This window comes from Dicentrarchus labrax, unplaced genomic scaffold, assembly GCF_905237075.1.
Source record: "Dicentrarchus labrax unplaced genomic scaffold, dlabrax2021, whole genome shotgun sequence".
Classification (NCBI taxonomy): domain Eukaryota; kingdom Metazoa; phylum Chordata; class Actinopteri; family Moronidae; genus Dicentrarchus; species Dicentrarchus labrax.
In genome coordinates this window covers 1,061,081-1,079,417 of record NW_026136722.1, presented here as the reverse complement: position 1 = coordinate 1,079,417, position 18,337 = coordinate 1,061,081, and the positions used below count along the sequence as shown (strand labels likewise).

The 18,337-nt window shown below is 39.6% G+C and overlaps 1 protein-coding gene across 2 annotated transcripts in view; it reads left to right on the top strand.

Annotated features, from left to right (window-relative positions):
- LOC127356371 (ubiquitin carboxyl-terminal hydrolase 43-like) overlaps positions 1–18,337 on the top strand; it is a 61,599-nt gene that overhangs the window by 20,222 nt on the left and 23,040 nt on the right. For both annotated transcript variants that reach the window (XM_051388055.1, XM_051388056.1), the window contains exons 3-6: positions 1,545–1,642; positions 8,451–8,543; positions 12,599–12,734; positions 13,079–13,223. In XM_051388055.1, coding sequence (XP_051244015.1) covers positions 1,545–1,642; positions 8,451–8,543; positions 12,599–12,734; positions 13,079–13,223 — 472 coding nt within the window. The remainder of the gene's footprint in view (positions 1–1,544; positions 1,643–8,450; positions 8,544–12,598; positions 12,735–13,078; positions 13,224–18,337) is intronic.

Genomic DNA, 18,337 nt, shown 5'->3' with positions numbered 1-18,337 from the left:
AGCGAAGGGGTAGGCATTTGTCATTGTACATGCCTGTTGGAGCACAGTGCAGCAGGAAGGTCAGGTTTCAGTTTCGCGTTCGGGCTTTCCAAAGCTCAAACGCTCTTCGAAGAATAGACTCTGGATTTGAAATGGTGGTGAACTGTAAAGGACTCTCCTGTCCCTCTGTCTGTCTCTGTCTCGCACTGATTTCTCAGACGCACACACACGCCCTCCATTTCCCTCTCTCCCCTTTAGAAATTCTAATCCTCCTTTCAGCTCCGTTTGTGAGGGGAGGTCATGGTCGAGCTGCCAGCCTGGGAACAGTGGCAGCCAGTATGGGAGCAGGAGCTAGAAATCGGAGGAATAGTAAACAGAGAGAGAGAGTGTGTGTCAACAGAGAAGGTTCGGAGAGTGCATTTCCGTTTGGCCCGGCCAGCCCGGAGTAAAAGCACTGCTGAAATGATATGATGACTTAATGCAGTCTCAAGTACCTGACTTTTGCAAAGACTATTGTGGGACCGATAGTGTGCGAGCAGAGAAATGCTAACAAGGTGCTTGTATGCCTCATGATGGCCTTTTAAGCAGAACCACTTGGCAACTGAAAGAATGTTTTTCGGGACATTTTCCCCCGGCTGGAAGGTGTGAAATGGAGTCCGTACAGACACGTCCTAAGTAACACAGCATGACTGCTAATTATAACTATTACACTCTTAGATTTTAGCCCTCTGCACATGCATTTGAAAAATGAATAAAATAGACTTTTTCGAAAAAAATACATGAGAATATTGAGTCTGCTTGGAAAAAAAATTGAAAATCTGATACAATATTAAACTCTTTAAAAAGACATCTACTACTTCTACCTCAATAAAAATTCCAGAATCTATGAATATGAAAATTTTGTTCATTACTGAAGGTTTCCTACTTCACTGTCCACTTGTAACAAGATCTGCCGCGAGCACCTCTAAAGATCCCGAATGAATATGTTAAATCTTCTTTGTTACATCCTTCAGCTGGTATCAGTTTGCATACTGTATCCCTTTATCGGAGGATAAGATCTAGTTAAATGTGTAGTAAATATTATTAATATTAAGTCATGTACTGTACAACTGAGGTTATTCAATTAGTTGTGTGTGATTAACACACAGCGGTGTTTGAGAGACAGTGTCTGTGTGTACCATCCCACAAATTTGTTTTGCGACCTTGCAAGTCTTCCAGTGATCAGTCTCTGTTATGTTTTTTATTTATTTATTTTTTAGCTTTTTCTTTCCTCTTCTTTTATCTTCATTCAAGGCCAGCTTCCTCTGTGTTGTAGGTGAGTAGATGAAAGAATATAGTGGCTTCCCTTGGGGGTTATTTTTAGTTTACTGCTTTTCACCACTCATATCACTTTACTGCCTTGGCAAAGCTAGAATGTGCTAAATCTGCATTTTACAGGAGCTGCTGTAAGAATTCCTAATTTATTTAGCTTCCTCTCACACGGAGGACTCTTGACAACAGCAGCCTATGATGGATCTGACAGTGTGACAGTGTTGTGTTTATGGGTGGCCTCCTCTGTGCTGCAGGGCCCCAGTGGAGCTGAGGAGGTGCTGTCTCCTGACCCGTCCCAGCAGCCCGGAGTCCAGCACAGCTTTGTCCAGGAACATTTCCAGGCACAATACAAGTGAGTCTCAATTTTCAACATACCACACTCACACCTGCCATTAAAGACATTAAATCCACAAATGTAGCAACACGTTAGCGACAGGGCTCTTATGTCTTTGTTACCAGTGAGACTGTACAGTGATTCCTTGGGAAGTTTAATATCACCATGTGAATATGTTATGGCGTAACAGGCGACTATTCACTGAACCCTTCCCCTGAACAGTGATTGTCCAAGTAAACTTTGCGACAGTAAGCACGTCTGTAAAACGTTGGCTTTCTCTGCATGTTGAAGCTGTACACATGGTTAAAGCCAAAAATACTAGAACAAACATGTTAAAAAAGGGATTAAACAGTGTCTTTGCTTTAAAAAACACTGGGGTCCAGGGACCAACAGGGATCCATGAGGGGTCTCCAGCAAAAGGATGAATGGAATGGAACAACATGGGGAAGATATAGGGTCAGCCATTTTGATTGATAGTAATTTATGATCCTAGTTTTTGTAATACTAGGGCTAGCTAACTCTAGAGAACAATTCAGTTTCTTTATTTCCGTGTCTACATGGACCATCAGCTGGTGATAATGCAACATTTTCCCCTGGTACATGTAGCTTTAACCTCAGCCTTATGTTGCCATCAAATACATATGTAGACCAATTAGGGTTCATTTTTTAAATGAGTAAGCTTGAAACACTAAGCCTTTGTTTTTAAGACTGTGTTTAAAAATGTGTTATTAACCAAGTCATAAAGCTAACATTAGCTTAAATATGTAGCTAGGTAGCTGCATCTGATAAAATCTGCTAGCAGCAGTTGTCAATTTGGTCAAGAACCTGTTGTTTCAGAAAATGATTAAGACTTTTGATGGTGATTTCGATGGTCTATAACTGTTATCACTGTAAACTGTATGTAGCCTGACAGGGGTAGCAACAGGGCTTGGAGCTTGGCAAACAGTCAGTTCCCATATCAAATACAAGGGGCTGTAATTTCAAACTTTAAAGTGTAATTTATATTTGTACCTGTATACCCTACAAGTACGAAACAGAATAGCTAATTGTGTTTCATATAAACTTGTTTTATTATAATCTATAGTTTGCCCCATTATCTGTTTTTTTCTTAAATATAATGTAGGCTTTGCTGACTCAGTTTACCATACGCCTGTCACCAGGTTACACATGAGACAAGTACAGAGTCCAAACTGTAATAGGTGCCAACTTAATTTGCTGGAAGGTCTTACAGCTTCCAAAAAACTTTTAGTCCAAAGATGGCTGCCGCCTCACGATGTTAGTACCAGGAGATGGATGACATGTTTTCATGACATTGTGTTACTTGAGCTGTCTGCTGCACTAACTGCTAACTAAATCCTGTACATAGAGATGTGGTCACAGGCAGCAGTGCAAGTAAAGAATAGGCTCCATGAGCAGAGGTACACTATACATCATGCCTTTCTCAATAAACTATGGTTAATAGTTTGAGGGGGACCCCAGGGTGGGTGGTTGGGGGAGCTTTTTAGAGAGATGCTGCCATTAAGTGGTGGTTGCTTAACAACGAAGACGACTCCATCATCTCCATCATCCAACGCTACTTCACAAGGTCATCAATGTAATTGTGTAACACCTGCACAGAGACAGGTCCGCCCATGCTTATATGGTATCTAGGCTTCATTGATCAGATTATAGTGTAACTGCTAGATACAGCTGATGTAATGGGGATGTCATTATTTCTTTTACACAATGGTCCTCAGAGACACAGATGCCTGTCTCAAAGCACAAAACATCTACACGGCCCTTCCAGTAATTACCAGGCAGGCAAGAGCAGTAATACTAAAAAGGTCTGATGAAAAAGGGCCCTGGTACGCTAACCTCTGTGTCTCGGGGAACTAGAAACCCCTTAAGTGCAAGTACTTATTTAGAGAGTTCTTACCTTTTGTGCTGGGTGAAATAAAGCCATTTGGGTTGTTAGCTGTGCCAGTGGTCAAGTATTCTCCCCATTGTAATACCTTGTGAATGTGTCTGGTGTATTTTGGATCGCAGAGATTTTTCTTTTCCTAAGTTAGTTACTGTACGGCAAAGTGCCAACAGCAGGCTTTTCACCACCAACTGTATTATCACCATTTCTAATGCAGCTGGATGTCCTCATGACTCCCTTCAATCAGTCACCCAGGAGATAAAGAGGCAGTACATTTTTTACATAATATATGCATCTGTCAGCTGTGGCCGGCTGGGAGACCGTCATTCAGATGTCGCATTTATCTGGCCAACTAATCGACAGCATGTGCCATATTTGCAAGTTTTGGTCTGGTCTAAGTTTGCAGAGCAGATTTGTTGCAGTCACAGTCATGTTAAAAGCCATTGGTCAATTACTCACAGCTTTTTACAGCGATGTTTTGGCAAGTGCACCGAGTACTTTGCAGTTAGTCTTTTATCCGGACAGTTTAAAAATGTACTCCATCTTGGTTTGCGTCATCCTATCAGTTAGACTTCATGGGTTACAATTTTTCTTTTATACCTATGTAGATGCTGTTCTCTAATCAGTTCTTCCTTCATTCACATCAGTCAGCTGTATCCTCTGTATCCAGCTCCTAATGCTGATGCAAAATCCCAACATCACCTGGACACCACTGACCAAACTGAAAGATTATCCACGTCTTTGATTCAACACCAAAATCTGATTTATGTTTTAATTAAAACAGATTTAAAAAAAAACATTCCCTCCAGACTGAACTGCTAATATCTTGTTTGTCGGTACCATCCTCCTTTTGCCAATTCCTCGCAAACTTGGCAGCTCTGTGTGACTGCCAGTAATACATCTGTCAGAGCGCATCTCTTAATTGCTACCCTCACTGTCAAATGTTTCAGCTGTGACACCTTGGGTGTGTCTAGACAGGAAGCTGCAGTCTTCGCAGCCTGGCAGGCAAAATGTGTTCCTTTCACCCACTCAAATACTGTGCTAGCCAGGGAAAGTGGGTGAGATGGTACAGGAGGAATATATATTAAACATGACTGGGTTGGGTAAGCACAAACTTTACAAAAGAACCAGTAAATCCAGTAAGTGTACAGTCTGAATCTATTTTAACAGTTTAAAAAAACATACATTACAAGTTTAAATTTGTATTTAAATGGAGATGTGAATTTGAATGTATCATCAGTCTTGGTATTTCTTGACTAATGTCCCTCTCTTTTCCTCTGGCTCCTGAGGTCCCACCACTGCCAGTGTAACACTTCCCAATGCAGTGTCCAATGTGATACAACATCTAGGGTTGACAGACCGGAGAATTATCCTTGTAATAGCCCGGTTTGTCACTACGCAATCATCACAGCCATTATACGTGTTCAAACCAGTTAAGTCCAAGCAAGCCAAGCCAAGAGTCATTTGATCTTAATTTATGTTGTCTGTCATCACATGCTGGAGCTGATCAAAATCAGAGCTGAACTTAAGGTCAGTGTATATTCTGGCTTCGTTTTGTGATAAATCTAGTGTCATTTTCAGTATAAAACACACCTTTATTTCAGAAGATCTGAGTTCAGATGTATCGCTCTTCTCTTCCCCCTTTGATCTAATTTAAGATTTCCTTACTTGATCAAAGACTGTGATCTTTGTCTACATGTGGGTGAGTCACAGGCTGCAATGAAAGTGTCTGTCTGTCAAGCACTGTTCATTACAGTGAAGCCAAGTGACGGGCGGCCCACATTACAGACGTGGTGCTGTTTAAGTGGGAGTGTAGCTCATCGGACCGCGTGGCCTTTGATTGATCATATCTCCTGACTGATATGTTATGATTTGAAGAGCAGGATTGTACTTTTGAGTTTACAAGGCCAGTAATGGGTTTGTTTATTATGTGTATATTCAATAAGTGAATTATGAGGCGCACTTTGAGGTTTATGCCTTTTCCATTTCAGAGCATTCACTGTTCATGCCCCAACAGAGGATAGCTGCCAGGCTCAGTGAGAAGAATTAGCTGCCAATCTATTTCATTTGAACCTGTTGAGACTTTGTTTTTTTAATTGCCTCTCTTTGGAGAGAAAATCGATTAGCTAAAGATATCTAGGTGACGCGTTACTCTGAGAAATTCAAAGCTCTAGAATTGTGTGTTAGTGCAAAGCATCAAGGTCAGAGTCTCTTCAGCATGGCTGCACCTCCAGACAGGAAGGTACATACCTCTCAACCACTGCACGCTTCCTCCATTAGAGCATCACCAGAATATCACCTCTTCCATTGCTCCTTTTCTCTTTTTAAGTGTTTTAGAGCAGTGCAGGCCACATCTATGTTTTAGTGGAGCCTGAGTGTGATTTGTATGCATGGAGTGCAGTTACCCTCACTGTTTCCTGGCGAGAATAAGACATCCGTAGGGCAGCCATTCTGCTCTGCCAAGAGGGAGAGATCCACTAAGAGCCAGTGTCAGCTGGGTTTGCTTGAATAGAGCTTTATTCACTCCCCCCTCTCCTCCCCCACTGGGTCTGTCAGGTGCCTTCCTATAAGGAAAACACATTTGAACACTTCATCTATGGCTTAATTTCCCATGGTAGGATGGCATGTGAAGGTCGTAAAAGTTCGACACACATAAGCTTGGGGGAGTTAAAGTGTTCCTTACACAGACAATGAAAAATATATGAGAATTAAGAAGAGGATGGGGAGTATTTTTGGCATGGTTCATGACACCAAAAGGAAATTTGGCATTTGAAATTAATAATTTTTTCTCTATATGAGTGATGTTGAAAGTGTGAATTTTCTTTATGTGAGATTTAAGTCTCCCAGAGTCCTCGGTTTAGCTCTCTGTGTACTTTATTGCTGCTGGGTTATGCTTCACAAATCTATTAGGAATTTATGTGCAGCACTGTGCTTCCCATACTGTTACAGTAGCAGTGGTAAATCATATGTTATCTTTGAATGTTAAGACTGAGGAGTTGCACTCTCACTAACGGGGTGTCTTACTCAGAAAAGGCTTCTTCCTTTCCTATCCATTTTTTAATTCGCTTTTTTGAACTAAAACTTTTTTCCAGCTGGTTTTGAAATGAAACTGATGAGTTTCCATGCACAAGGTTGCTTCCTCAAACTCTAATATGGCCTCCAGAAACCACATTGAATTGGTTGTCTCTTCTAGATAGTGTGGAAAACATCCACTGAAGTGTGGTTGACCAAAAGAGGAAGGACCATTTAGTTGACTACTGCCATGGTTAAGATTGGTTGTTCCCAACCTTTTTTTGTCCTGCTGGGTTTTCTTCCATATTTATTCATTTGAATTGATGTTATATAACAGTACTAAATATATAAAAGTGGGTGTGTATTATTATACAATATTTGTTTATATCTTTTTAAATGTCAGTGTTTAGGTTGGTTTGGACAAGTTGGCTTTTGTACAGCTATAGCAAAATGTCAACCACTTATTGCTTTTAGATATTTATCCATTACTTTGAGCTGACTATTTATAGCAGTTTGTCTTTTCCTTTATCTATTTTAACCATTGATCCATTAGTTTTGGCTAACTGTTTTAGAACTGCAACGATTAATTGATTAGTTGTCTATTAAAATAATTGCCAACTATTTGACAATCTATTAATTGTTTTAAATGAATAATAAATGTCCAAATTCTCTGATTTCAGCTTCTCAAATTTTTTGATTCTTCTGGTTTCTTTAGTCCTCTAAGACAGTAAACTGAATATCTTTGACAACAAAACATTAAAGGAAAGGGGGGAAACATTTGTCACCATTTTATGGACCAAAGTTTTAATGCTCTCTCAATGGCAACATGTAGCTATCGTGTTTCAATACATGGATACACATTTTTTAATCATATCATTGTTTCTTTTCTTTTTTTTTCACATTAGGTGAGCTACTCTACAGTCTTTCTACATATCCCCTGGCAACTGCAGAAGTAACCTTTGGGGGGTATAAGTACCTCTGTCTGGGAATCATTGGTTTAGATGCTTTATTTAAAATTCTAATTTAATGCTATATTCAGTTTTATGTGTCTGGTTGGTCGATGTCAAATCCACTGTACTGCATTTTTGGTAATCCACTGATGCTACTAATTCTTGTAATCAAAGAGGAGGATCAAAAGCACCTATTCAAGATTCACTTAATTATCATATGTTTACAGAAAGTCTTATCCAGGAAATCCCGCACAGATTAACTCTAAATACTGGACAAAAGATTTAATTTAGTTGCAGACAAAATCACTTCCAGCAATCCGTCCATTAACTTCAGTGGGCTCTCTGACTCATTGTTCAGACAATTAGCTGACTGGAATAAGTTGAAATTAAGTGGGATCCATTAAAAGAAGTGTACTCATGAACAAAGGGGACTGAATGGAAAACTGTTGGAAAGAAAATCACTGCTGTACAAATCTGGACATTTTTCAGTGATTTGTGGCCTGTGAATGCAAATGCAGAGAAAGAAAGGCCATCACTTAGGAAAGCTCCCTATTTTTCTCCGCTCGGGATCCCGTAATGGCATCACATGAGCATTAGTAGCACTGGTGAGAGTGATGCAACAAGATGGAAACTGCCTCAGCTGGTTCCCATTTATAGCCCCGATCATCCTAGGGGGCTTCTTCTACTACTAACCTCACACCCCCACCCAACCCCAACTCTTTGTCTCTCTCATTCTCACCAGTTACATCACTCATCTTTTCCGTTCTCACAATCAGATCAAGGGTTTCTGTGTGGAACACCGTGTTCATTTTGACTGTGTTGTTCACTTGTGTAATAAGATTAAGCCATCTCCTTTCCTGCCAGTCTTAATCAGGACGACGTTGAGATTAATTTTGAAGTCTGTGTCAAGTCAGCACAGCTGGTTTTTAAAGACTAATGTAACTGTGTGCTTTCTTTTCCTCAGATCTTCACTGACATGCCCCCACTGTCTGAAACAGAGCAACACCTTTGACCCGTTCCTCTGCATCTCACTCCCCATTCCTCTTCGCCAGACCAGGTGAGCCCTGCTGTTTTTAATTCAGACTCATCATCATCTGAACTGGCTGCTGGCTGTGGTTTCATATTTACTGTATATGAAAGCAGTATCGATCAATATCATCTAAATCTTTGCATGAAAGAAAAAAAGTAAAAAGTATTTTAGTAAGATTGAGGTATTAAAAAGACGGCTACAATAAAAAAAAAGAGGCTGGACAACACCCAGCTTTGTTCATTCACTACGTACAGTAGGAACATAATTCATTTGAAAGATGGAGGGCTGGTAACAAAAGGAAAAGCTGGTGGAAAACCTCAGCATTGAGGAACAATGTCTTATTCCACTTTACATCACAACAACCACTTGGCCTCTGTGTCAGGTCAGCAGGGCCCGTTCAGGAAATCCTGACATTTTCAAGGGAGGAGACCCAATTCACTCTCTTTTTTTTCATCCATTACCTCTCTCACTTTAATTATGAGGTAGTCTCTTTGTCAAACACTCACAAAAAACCACAGTCTAAACACTGACTTTCACTTAAATACTCACAACATGCTTACAGTACTTGTTTCTAGTCTTTACTGTGGTCCTTCTCATGTTGTGGAAACTAAATCAGATACTTTGTCTCCCACAACTTGTGTCTTATCCTATCCTGTCCCTTGGACGTGGGCTGTTAGTAGTTGAAATGGTTGAGCTCCTGCTCCAATGCAGTGTCCTCCCAGACCCACACCGCCACACAAACATACATACCTCCCTCACCTCTACCCATACACAACTGCTACTAATGTGAATGAAGATCATTGCCTAACATTAGCATTTGTTCTTAGGTTTTTGTTTTTTTGTATGTATAACGGTGGGCATTTTTCAGCCCCAGTTTGACGTCATAGGCTGGGTATAAATACATTTGACTGGTTATAAACCAAATAATTCTAAAATTAACCTTAAAGCCTTTTATCTTGGTTAAGACCGGAGCCTGTCACCGTATCCACTGGGCAAGAGCGAGGTACATCCTTCCGACTTTTTCGGAAATACACTTACTCACTTTCTGAGGAAGAGTTAGATGAGAAGATATTTACCACTTTCATATCTGTAAATTCAATATAAGTCTACAGCCTGCAGCCGGTTAGCTTGTCTTAGCATAAGCACTTGAAACACCTACCAACACTTCAAAAGCTCACTGATTGTCAGCTTTATTTGTCCAGGAAGTTACTGCTCCTTTATGCCTCAGATTTTGCACAGATTAAACAAACCATATATAGCATGTTAATTAGTGAGCTTTGGAGGCTCTAGCTACATATTGAACATACAGAAATAAGAGTGATCATCAGTGGCTCATCTCATTCTTGACAAGAAAGCGAATACCATGTCTAGCCTCAATCTAAACACGATCATTTGGCAGCTTTTTAGGCTAAAATGTAGCTTCTACTCAGCGCAGCCCCTGTGTGCTAAGCTCCACTCTTTTACATGACTGACACACAGAGGTTTGTGGATCACTATTTTAAGGTGCCTGGGTTTCTCCTGGCTAGTTATTTCCTTCCTTGTACTTTTTTGTTTTTGAAATAGTTCATACAAGTTCAGCCAACATCCCCTCTAATTTGGGAAATTGTTTTTAAGAGCTTAGTCCTGACAGTGTGCCAAGTCGAGAGTATTTAGTTACCGTCCTTTCTTTTAACTGTGTGGCAGATAGGGTGAGAGAAAACACTTCAGAAGGGATAAACAGAGGAGAAAACAGATGGGTTGTCTTTTTAAAGCATTTTTTAATGCATTTGAATTCTCTGTGTGAAGAGTTCAACTCACTTCCAGCCAAGTCATGTCTGTAAGCCATAAACACATACTGTTTGTTACCAAACCAACATTTTCTGTGGCCAGCAGCACAAACACTGGGCTCTGTCACTTGGCAAGCATGTGCTCTTTGCATGTTGGATAATTTTTGTTTACACTATATGTAAAGCTTGCTCAGTGTCAGTTTATTCATTAACTGAGCAACATTTACAGGACTCTAATTATCTATAGGTAGTCTTGCTATTTACAGAAATCATTATTTTAGAAATCATCATTGTAACTAAATATTGTTTCATAAGATGGAAGCAAAAAAAGGGGTTGTAAGTGTAAAAAAATGGTAGTTATTGTCTCAAGTGTAATGCTGAAATAAAAGCCTGACAATCCAGTCAGCCTACAGAGTGGTTTAGCAGTTACAGTGTTTCGTTTTGTGGTAGGAAAAATGTAATTAGCATAAATTGGGGATACCTCCTTGAGCTGTGGCTTGATTAGTTCTGCCAATTACTACTCTCTCTTTATTGTGCTCTTTTGAAGTTTCCTGTTCCACAACCGAATCAGCGGGAAAGGAGTAAACATGTCGGTTCAGTGGTTACTGTTTTCAGACGTACAGATTTAACAATACTACTTGTGCATAACAAGAACCAGTAGAATTATGTAGATAACTCATGTTGTTAAATCTTTAAACTGGCTTCCAGTTAGTTACAGAACAGACTTCAAAGACCTGCTGCTGGTTTATAAATCATTTAATGCCTTTAGGCCAAAATACATTTCTGATATGCTTGAAGAATATAAACCCATTAGGTCCCTTAAATCAGAGGTTCCCATCCCCAGAGCTGTGGACCGGTACCGGTCCTCTGAACATTTGCTACTGGACCATGAGGAAACATGATTCGACAAAAAAAGCGAAATAATAATGATAAAGCTTAAGGTGTTATTACAGGCTAATTATAGAGTTATTACTTTAAACTTGCAGTATGTGGCTCAGTTCTTCTCATCAATGCCTCCAACACAATACATTATACATTTTATTATATTATATTATACATTTTTCAGTTGAAATAATACAGGTCATCCGTATGAAGTAACCAGTACATCACCTTTCAGCATTTAGCTGTGCCACATGAAATGTGTGAAGCCACACCTTGAGTGTTGCTGAGAGGTCTATCTGTATTTTTATTTTATTTAGTAAGTAACCACAATGAAATACAGAGCAAATAAAGTATTGTTTTATTTTTATTTTTACTCACTCCTTTGTCTGCTCCATCTTATCCGCCTTATTTGTGTGTTGGGAGGATAAATAGAGAGAGATCACCTTGGACCAAAACTTACATGAACTTACAGGTGAATTACTGCGAGACCCCCTGTCGAACTTTAGTTTCAGAATAATTACACTTGGCAATTCCCGTCTCTGGTCGGCTGGTGAGCAGGTCTGCAATGAAATAGTTGGTCCACAGTGCCAAAAAGGATGGGAACCCCTGCCTTAGATCTTTCTGAATCATACACCTTTAGTTTAGGATGCGAGCAACAAAAACAGAACCAGTTTGCAGGTTGAATTGCTGACTTGTGACCGACATTCATAGTATTGTGTTTATTCCTTACCAAGAGTACACACATTGTGAGCGTATAGATGTATTTTGCCTTTTATTTTTCTGTTTCAGAGGAAATGTTCTGCCTTTGGTGCACAATTGCAAATCAGAGTCTTAATTTTTCTGGTTTATATATTCTTTTTCTTTGTTACTCCCCAAGATAAATTTTTTAAGGTTACTTCTCTATCCTGTGCATAGGTTATTGTGCTTCCTTCTGCGGCTGTGATACTTTAGCATCCCTGTGAGGGATCAATAAAGTTTATCTCGCTCCATTATTTTTATTTTATTGAGGTGCAAAAAACCCCCCAAAGTTCCATTTCTCCATATAATGAGTTTTTCTATGCCACAAGCTACAGCCTCCAGGCCATAGACTCCCACAGGTACCTGATAGGGTCCCTCTCTATCTCCTCAGTGAGCTGTTATTCAAAGAAGCCATTATGTCCCAGCACCCTGCTCATGTCAGCGCTGCCTCAGGAGAGGTCAGAGCCAAGCGCTCCCTGTTTTTAAAAATGCAGTAGAGATTCCATTATTTGGCACACATAAAACTAAGTCCTAATGATCTATTATTAATGTTAAAATGTATTGATTTATTCATGAAAGTCTTCTTTTGTCCCTTCCTGGCCGTAGAGGAGGTTTCGATTAGAAATGGCACTGAAATCAAAACAGATGCCGTTCTGTTTCCCACCGTCCCTGATTGTGTGTCTTCATCTGTGGCAGGCCGCTGTGTGTGATTCTGGTGTTCAGCACCAAAGGACAGAGGTACCTGCGGGTCGGGCTGGGCGTGCCTCTGTTTGGCTCTGTGGCCTCCCTGAGGAGGATGGTGGCTGACGAGGGGAAACTTTCCCCAGACCAGGTAACATACAGCAAGAATAAATTCTCAGTGTGGACCCACATTCCTCATAGATTTCCCTTCTTTAAAACACAAACTACCGTAACAGAGCAGCACAGCTCACCTTGGCTGGCACGTGAGTATGATTATAGTGGATCTTATTAATGACATTTGTTTGCATGCCACTGGCTTATATTCACTCTTACTCACTTGGCTAAAATACATTAAGCTGGATCTGAGATTAGGGGGAATAATAGTGCAAAGGTTGGTGTTCCATCAAGTTCACTCTCTCAGGATTATAAGATTTATAATGGCACTGTTAAAATAAAACTTACACGTGTGTTTGTGCGTATTTGTTTCGTCTCCAGGTGATCCTGACAGAGGTTTACTCCACAGGCTTCCATCGCTCCTTCTTTGATGAGGAGGATCTGACCAACATAGCTGAGAATGATGTCATCTACGCCTTCCAGGCTCCGCCCCTTTACATCAGAGGAGGCTCTGCACGAATCTCAGGTATCTGCATGACTGAACTCAAAGTCGAACACACTATTTTTAAGTTCTAACACAGCACACATTTAATTTGAGTATAACTAGTTTGTGGTACTGCATTAATATTTTCCCTGCTTTAATGTGGCTGTACTCACAGATCTGTAAGCAAACAAACCAATATTATTAATGTACTTTGCTTAATGAAACCCTCAGGGAGTGCACCTTCCTGCAGGGGGCCCTTGGGGAGCACATTAAGAAGTACATAACTTCACATAAAGCTCTGTGAATTGCATCCCCCCTGTGAAGATTTCTCTTGCATCAGATTTATGTCTTCATTTCATCTGTTTTTCAGCTAGTGATGTATAATGTGTGCGCAGAAGTACTTCAGTGTATAGTATCCCCTTGTTTCTTGCGTTGTGGTGTAAACAAATAGGTCTGTTGTCCCCCCTCACTGGGCTGGAAGAGTAGTCCCTGCACTGTGTCAACGCTGCTGTTGTACCTGAAAAATGTACTTTTAGTGCTTCAATTTATGTTGCTCAATGGCCGCACAGAGCAGTGCTGCCTAAAAGGAGGCCCCCCTGACAGTCTGGCTGGTCTGCATGCTGGCACAGTCTAAACCCCCTGGGTTCTCACTGGCTCAGCCTGCAGGCGTTGATATGGAAACTCTACATCACCACTCAACACTTTTCTGTGCACTGCAGATTGTCCTGTCTTTCACACTGAGATGTTTGCGCTGTGAGAATACACGCAAGATATTTTCATCTTTAAAGGAACATTGACATTTTTAGGTAATATCTACTTAATAGGGTCAAATATGTTCAAAGGTAAAACACTCCACCACTTCTTATGATTTAATACCTCTCCTGCATCCCCATTATTTAATCTCCTTATGTAACTTTTTTCTGGCAAATAACTGAGCAAACCCAAACCTAAAAGGATACCAAAAGAGCAACATTAGCTTTATGTGATTTGTGTGATGAACTGGAAAGAACGTTGTACTTATATCTCACCAGGCTCTCTTAAATTATTTATGTACATAAATGAAATATCAAGTTTTCTGCCTTGCTGTTTTCGATTAATCAAAGCTATAAAATCACAATAGCATACGAGTAAACGATGCCAATAAAATATCTTATTAATGTATAAAATTCACCTTTATTACAGTTTTTCTACCCAGTCACACCAATGATCTGTAATGCTTTTAAGCTGTCTGGTACCATTAAAATCTAATCTTTATGCCCCTTCTGCAATTACTAAATCTAAAAGGTCTGATCCCTGAGAGACCCTTAATCAATTATCCATAAATGCTTAAATGAAAGTAAAGTCTTGTGGGTTAGATGTGAAATAGAATAACAAACTCTCACCAGAGGTCTCATTAGAGCTAAGCCTGGTAATCGAAACATTTTTATGTGCAGTGGTAGTGTTAAGCAAATGTTATCAATGTGGATTATGTCCTTATGTTAACTTAAGCCACTCTATAAGGAGGAGTGGAGTCTGTAGAAAGCAGCTTCCTCATTGCTTGACAAATGCAGTTCCAACACATCTTGTGGGCAATTAAAACAATAACACTCGATTGATTGAATTTCACTGGCATTCAGTAAATTTCAAGGTAACAGTTACTCACACACTGTTAGAGACAGCGTGAGGCACTTTGCAAAGAGCTGTTCAGTGTCTGCTGTGAATGAAAAAAGGAGATACCCTTGGATCATGCCAAAGGCAAACCAATGATGAGGTGACCTTCCCACTCTCAACCTCCCTGCTGTACTTAAAAATAATCTCTTACGTCATCTTCTCACCGCTGCATATACCACCTCTCCTCTACACACTGAAGTCATTATTTCATTCTTTTCCCAGAACGTCTGTCTTATAGGGTCATACTGGGTCACAGAAATATTGACTGGGCACTATGACTGTGACCCTATCACTTCTTTTATAGAGTGCTGCAGGAATGAGTCCTAAAACGGGGAAATGAGTTAGCATTTTTTTTACCTGTCTCTGTCCTTTCAAAGTTAATGTTTTTTTTTTCCTTTATGGGTTTTTGGTCAGATGCCTGAAATTAGGTCTGTAGTTAATACAAGCTTAAGAGATTTTCACATTTTGTTCTATGACATAAAATATGTCAATAAATACCCCACCCCTGAATTTGGACACTTTTATGTGTCTAAAAAAAGGCGGTTGGTAACAAGTGGCTATATGAGAGTACAGAGGTTGTCGGGGACATTACCCATCATCACGCTGAACACAGGAGCTTAGTGGTGGTTGAGTCATGCTCCCATGGTGTAGTTTGTTTATAGCCTAACATGATCGTGTTTATGCTTCAATCATAAAAGTGGTGTATCTTGCTGAACAAAATGTGTAAGTATCATAAAATGTGTTCACTACAGAGCTTAGAGATTTACTATCGAAATTTGTTGTAGTTTCTGGAACAACAGGTCTTTGATTTCAGACAGAGGTCGACAAAAGCCGGCTTCTCATGTCTAGCCAACAAACATTCATTTTGAAACTGAAGTGAGAACTATTGATGTCAGAATTTATTAGCTCTGGCTAACTTGCTAATTAACCTGACTGAATTTTCTCATGTTTTCAGCTGACTTGTTTTAAAAGGCGAACACTATAAAGTGGTGTTAAATATGCAATGATGATGCAAAAGCAAACAAACAAACATGTATTTATTTATTTTTTCAAGCTCAGGCCTGTAACAAAAACGTAATAATGTTACTATTAATGTGAAAAATAATAGAATTTCATTATTTAAAAAGAAGTCAGCATCACCGGCTATACAGAAGACATTGAAATGAAGAAACAAAATTGTTCTTAAACTGCAGAGCTATACTCCTACTGTTGTAACTGAAAAGGTTAATATATTATATTGAAAGGAAAAATGTATTCGTTCCAACAGAACCCTGTTTGACAGCCTGTTCACTTTTAGTGTCACAAAAAAAGGCTTTTAGAATGAAGAGTAATGTGTTTAGCAAATCAAACACTATCTCAGCTAACTTTGGCTGGTTGATGGAGTGTAAACATCCACAAATCCAATAAAGAGCAGGACTGAGCTGCTAATGTGCTAATGCTGCTAAACTCTAGTCTTTCACACAGTGGGGAAATACTACACAGTGGATGTACTAGTTGTGAACAGAGCTTTTATAACGTAACATTGTTACCCCACAGATGAATGTAGATAACCATAGCAGATCATGTGCCCCTTGTCTTTGGAAGCAATATTTGGTTACAGTTACTAGGAAGCTAATTAGCCACATATACTAACAAGTACAGCTCAGAGTGGAGCAGATAAACACACTGTTCAATCCATTCCTGAAACATTTGCTCAGGGCTAAGGAAAAAGACACCACCCTCCAAAATCTTTAAATGCAGAGCATCGCCCTTAGAGCCCCATACATACCGCTTCAAGATGTGGAGAAATATATAGGTTGACAGACGCCGTGCCTAGTTACGGTTGCTAAGGCTATGATTGGACAATCGCTGTTGGGGAAAGCAGTTTGAAACAGCTTGTATTATTGCATGCATTGGTTAACTTTAAGACTCTTCTTCTCTGGTGGCCTTATGGTGACGATGCTTCCATGTTGCAATTCAGGCTCACAAATCATACTGATGGTTGCACAAGCTGCATCTCATTAGAGTTTTAACTTCAGTCTGCAGTTTCCATTTCTTGACAGTAATACACAAATGATGACAGGTCAATGATTATCATGTTGCCTTTTTCCAGCCCTTCGGGTCACTTATATGTCCAGCTTCTTAAACAGCAGTTTTAGGTGATAAACAGACTACAAGTCCTTCACTCCCATAGAGTTGCAGAGACATTTTTAACATTAATTTGATACCCCTCATATCCTTCGGTGAATTGAGGACAGTGGAGGCACAATTTTGTGTTTGCAACATTTTCATATGTTTACCATATGGCAATCAAGTAATCAAGATTTACATTAAAAATGAATAATGTATAAAAACGTAAAGCATTGTTCACAAGTTTCATGTGAGAAAGAAGTCTTTTCTATTTGGGATTTAACAGTGCAGAAATGAGTAAGCACAATATCACTGTGGCGAGCACTGGTGCCAAGGACGAGACTTGAATAATCACCTGCCAAAGAATATTTGGAAAAGATAATTGGCTTTCACAGTTAAGTATCCATTTCACATTCTTTTATCTCTGTTACAAGCAGAGAACAGGTTCTTCCTCCTCTTCATTCATCGCCCAGTTTTTTAGTAAAATGATCTCATCCCTCACACTGTAGTTTGGACTCTGCTTATTTTTTTATGGACTGGTTGCTGTTTAACAATTTTACGTGTGATAATCAACAGAGACCACCATTGCTGCTGCAGTTTATTGTATCCTGCCAGTGGCCCGTTTCTCTCGGTTACAGACAGAAGTGCACACAGTTTTCTGGCAGGGGCATTTTTGACCTTTTTTTATTCCTTTATTTAATATAGTGAACTCATTTTTAAGTGACTGCCACAATGGGAGGGATTTCGAGAAACAACATTTATGTATATAATATTTGGTTGTTATACTGATATTATTTACTAGAAATTCAGTTTGTTTGTTGTTCAAGATTACTCCAACTTGAATAGACTGGAAGAAAAAGAAATCTACATTTATGGATTTGGAATTTAGCCTATAATCAAAAAGATCCTCATCGTATCACAGGTATAAAACAGGTGCTCTGTTGTTTCTACATTTGTATGGCACAGGTGACAGTAATCTACATCAAATTTAAATCTTGTTCTTATAAATTAGTTCGAGGGATACATTTTAATTACAGTTTTACATGTATTTCAGGAATTTTGTTCTTATAGCGACTGTTTATATTTTCCCAAGGTTTCTGACATCAAGAGTCATCATTAAACCAGGGTACATAGTATTTTGATTGTTTTTAAGTACTGTTTGAAGTGTGAATTTTTTGTCACCTTCAGCTAATAAGTTGCAGTGAGTTAGGTTGACACACAGTCAGTCAGTCAAACTCAGATGCCCTGATTTCTGTATTTCAGTGGTTGCTGCAAGGAGAAAGACTCCTGTACTCCTTTCTGTCTGCTGCATCCTGCTTCAGCACAAAAGATTCTGGAAACACTTCAGCACCAACCTGACAATACAGTCACTGCCTGCGTTTGTGTGCCTCAGTAAA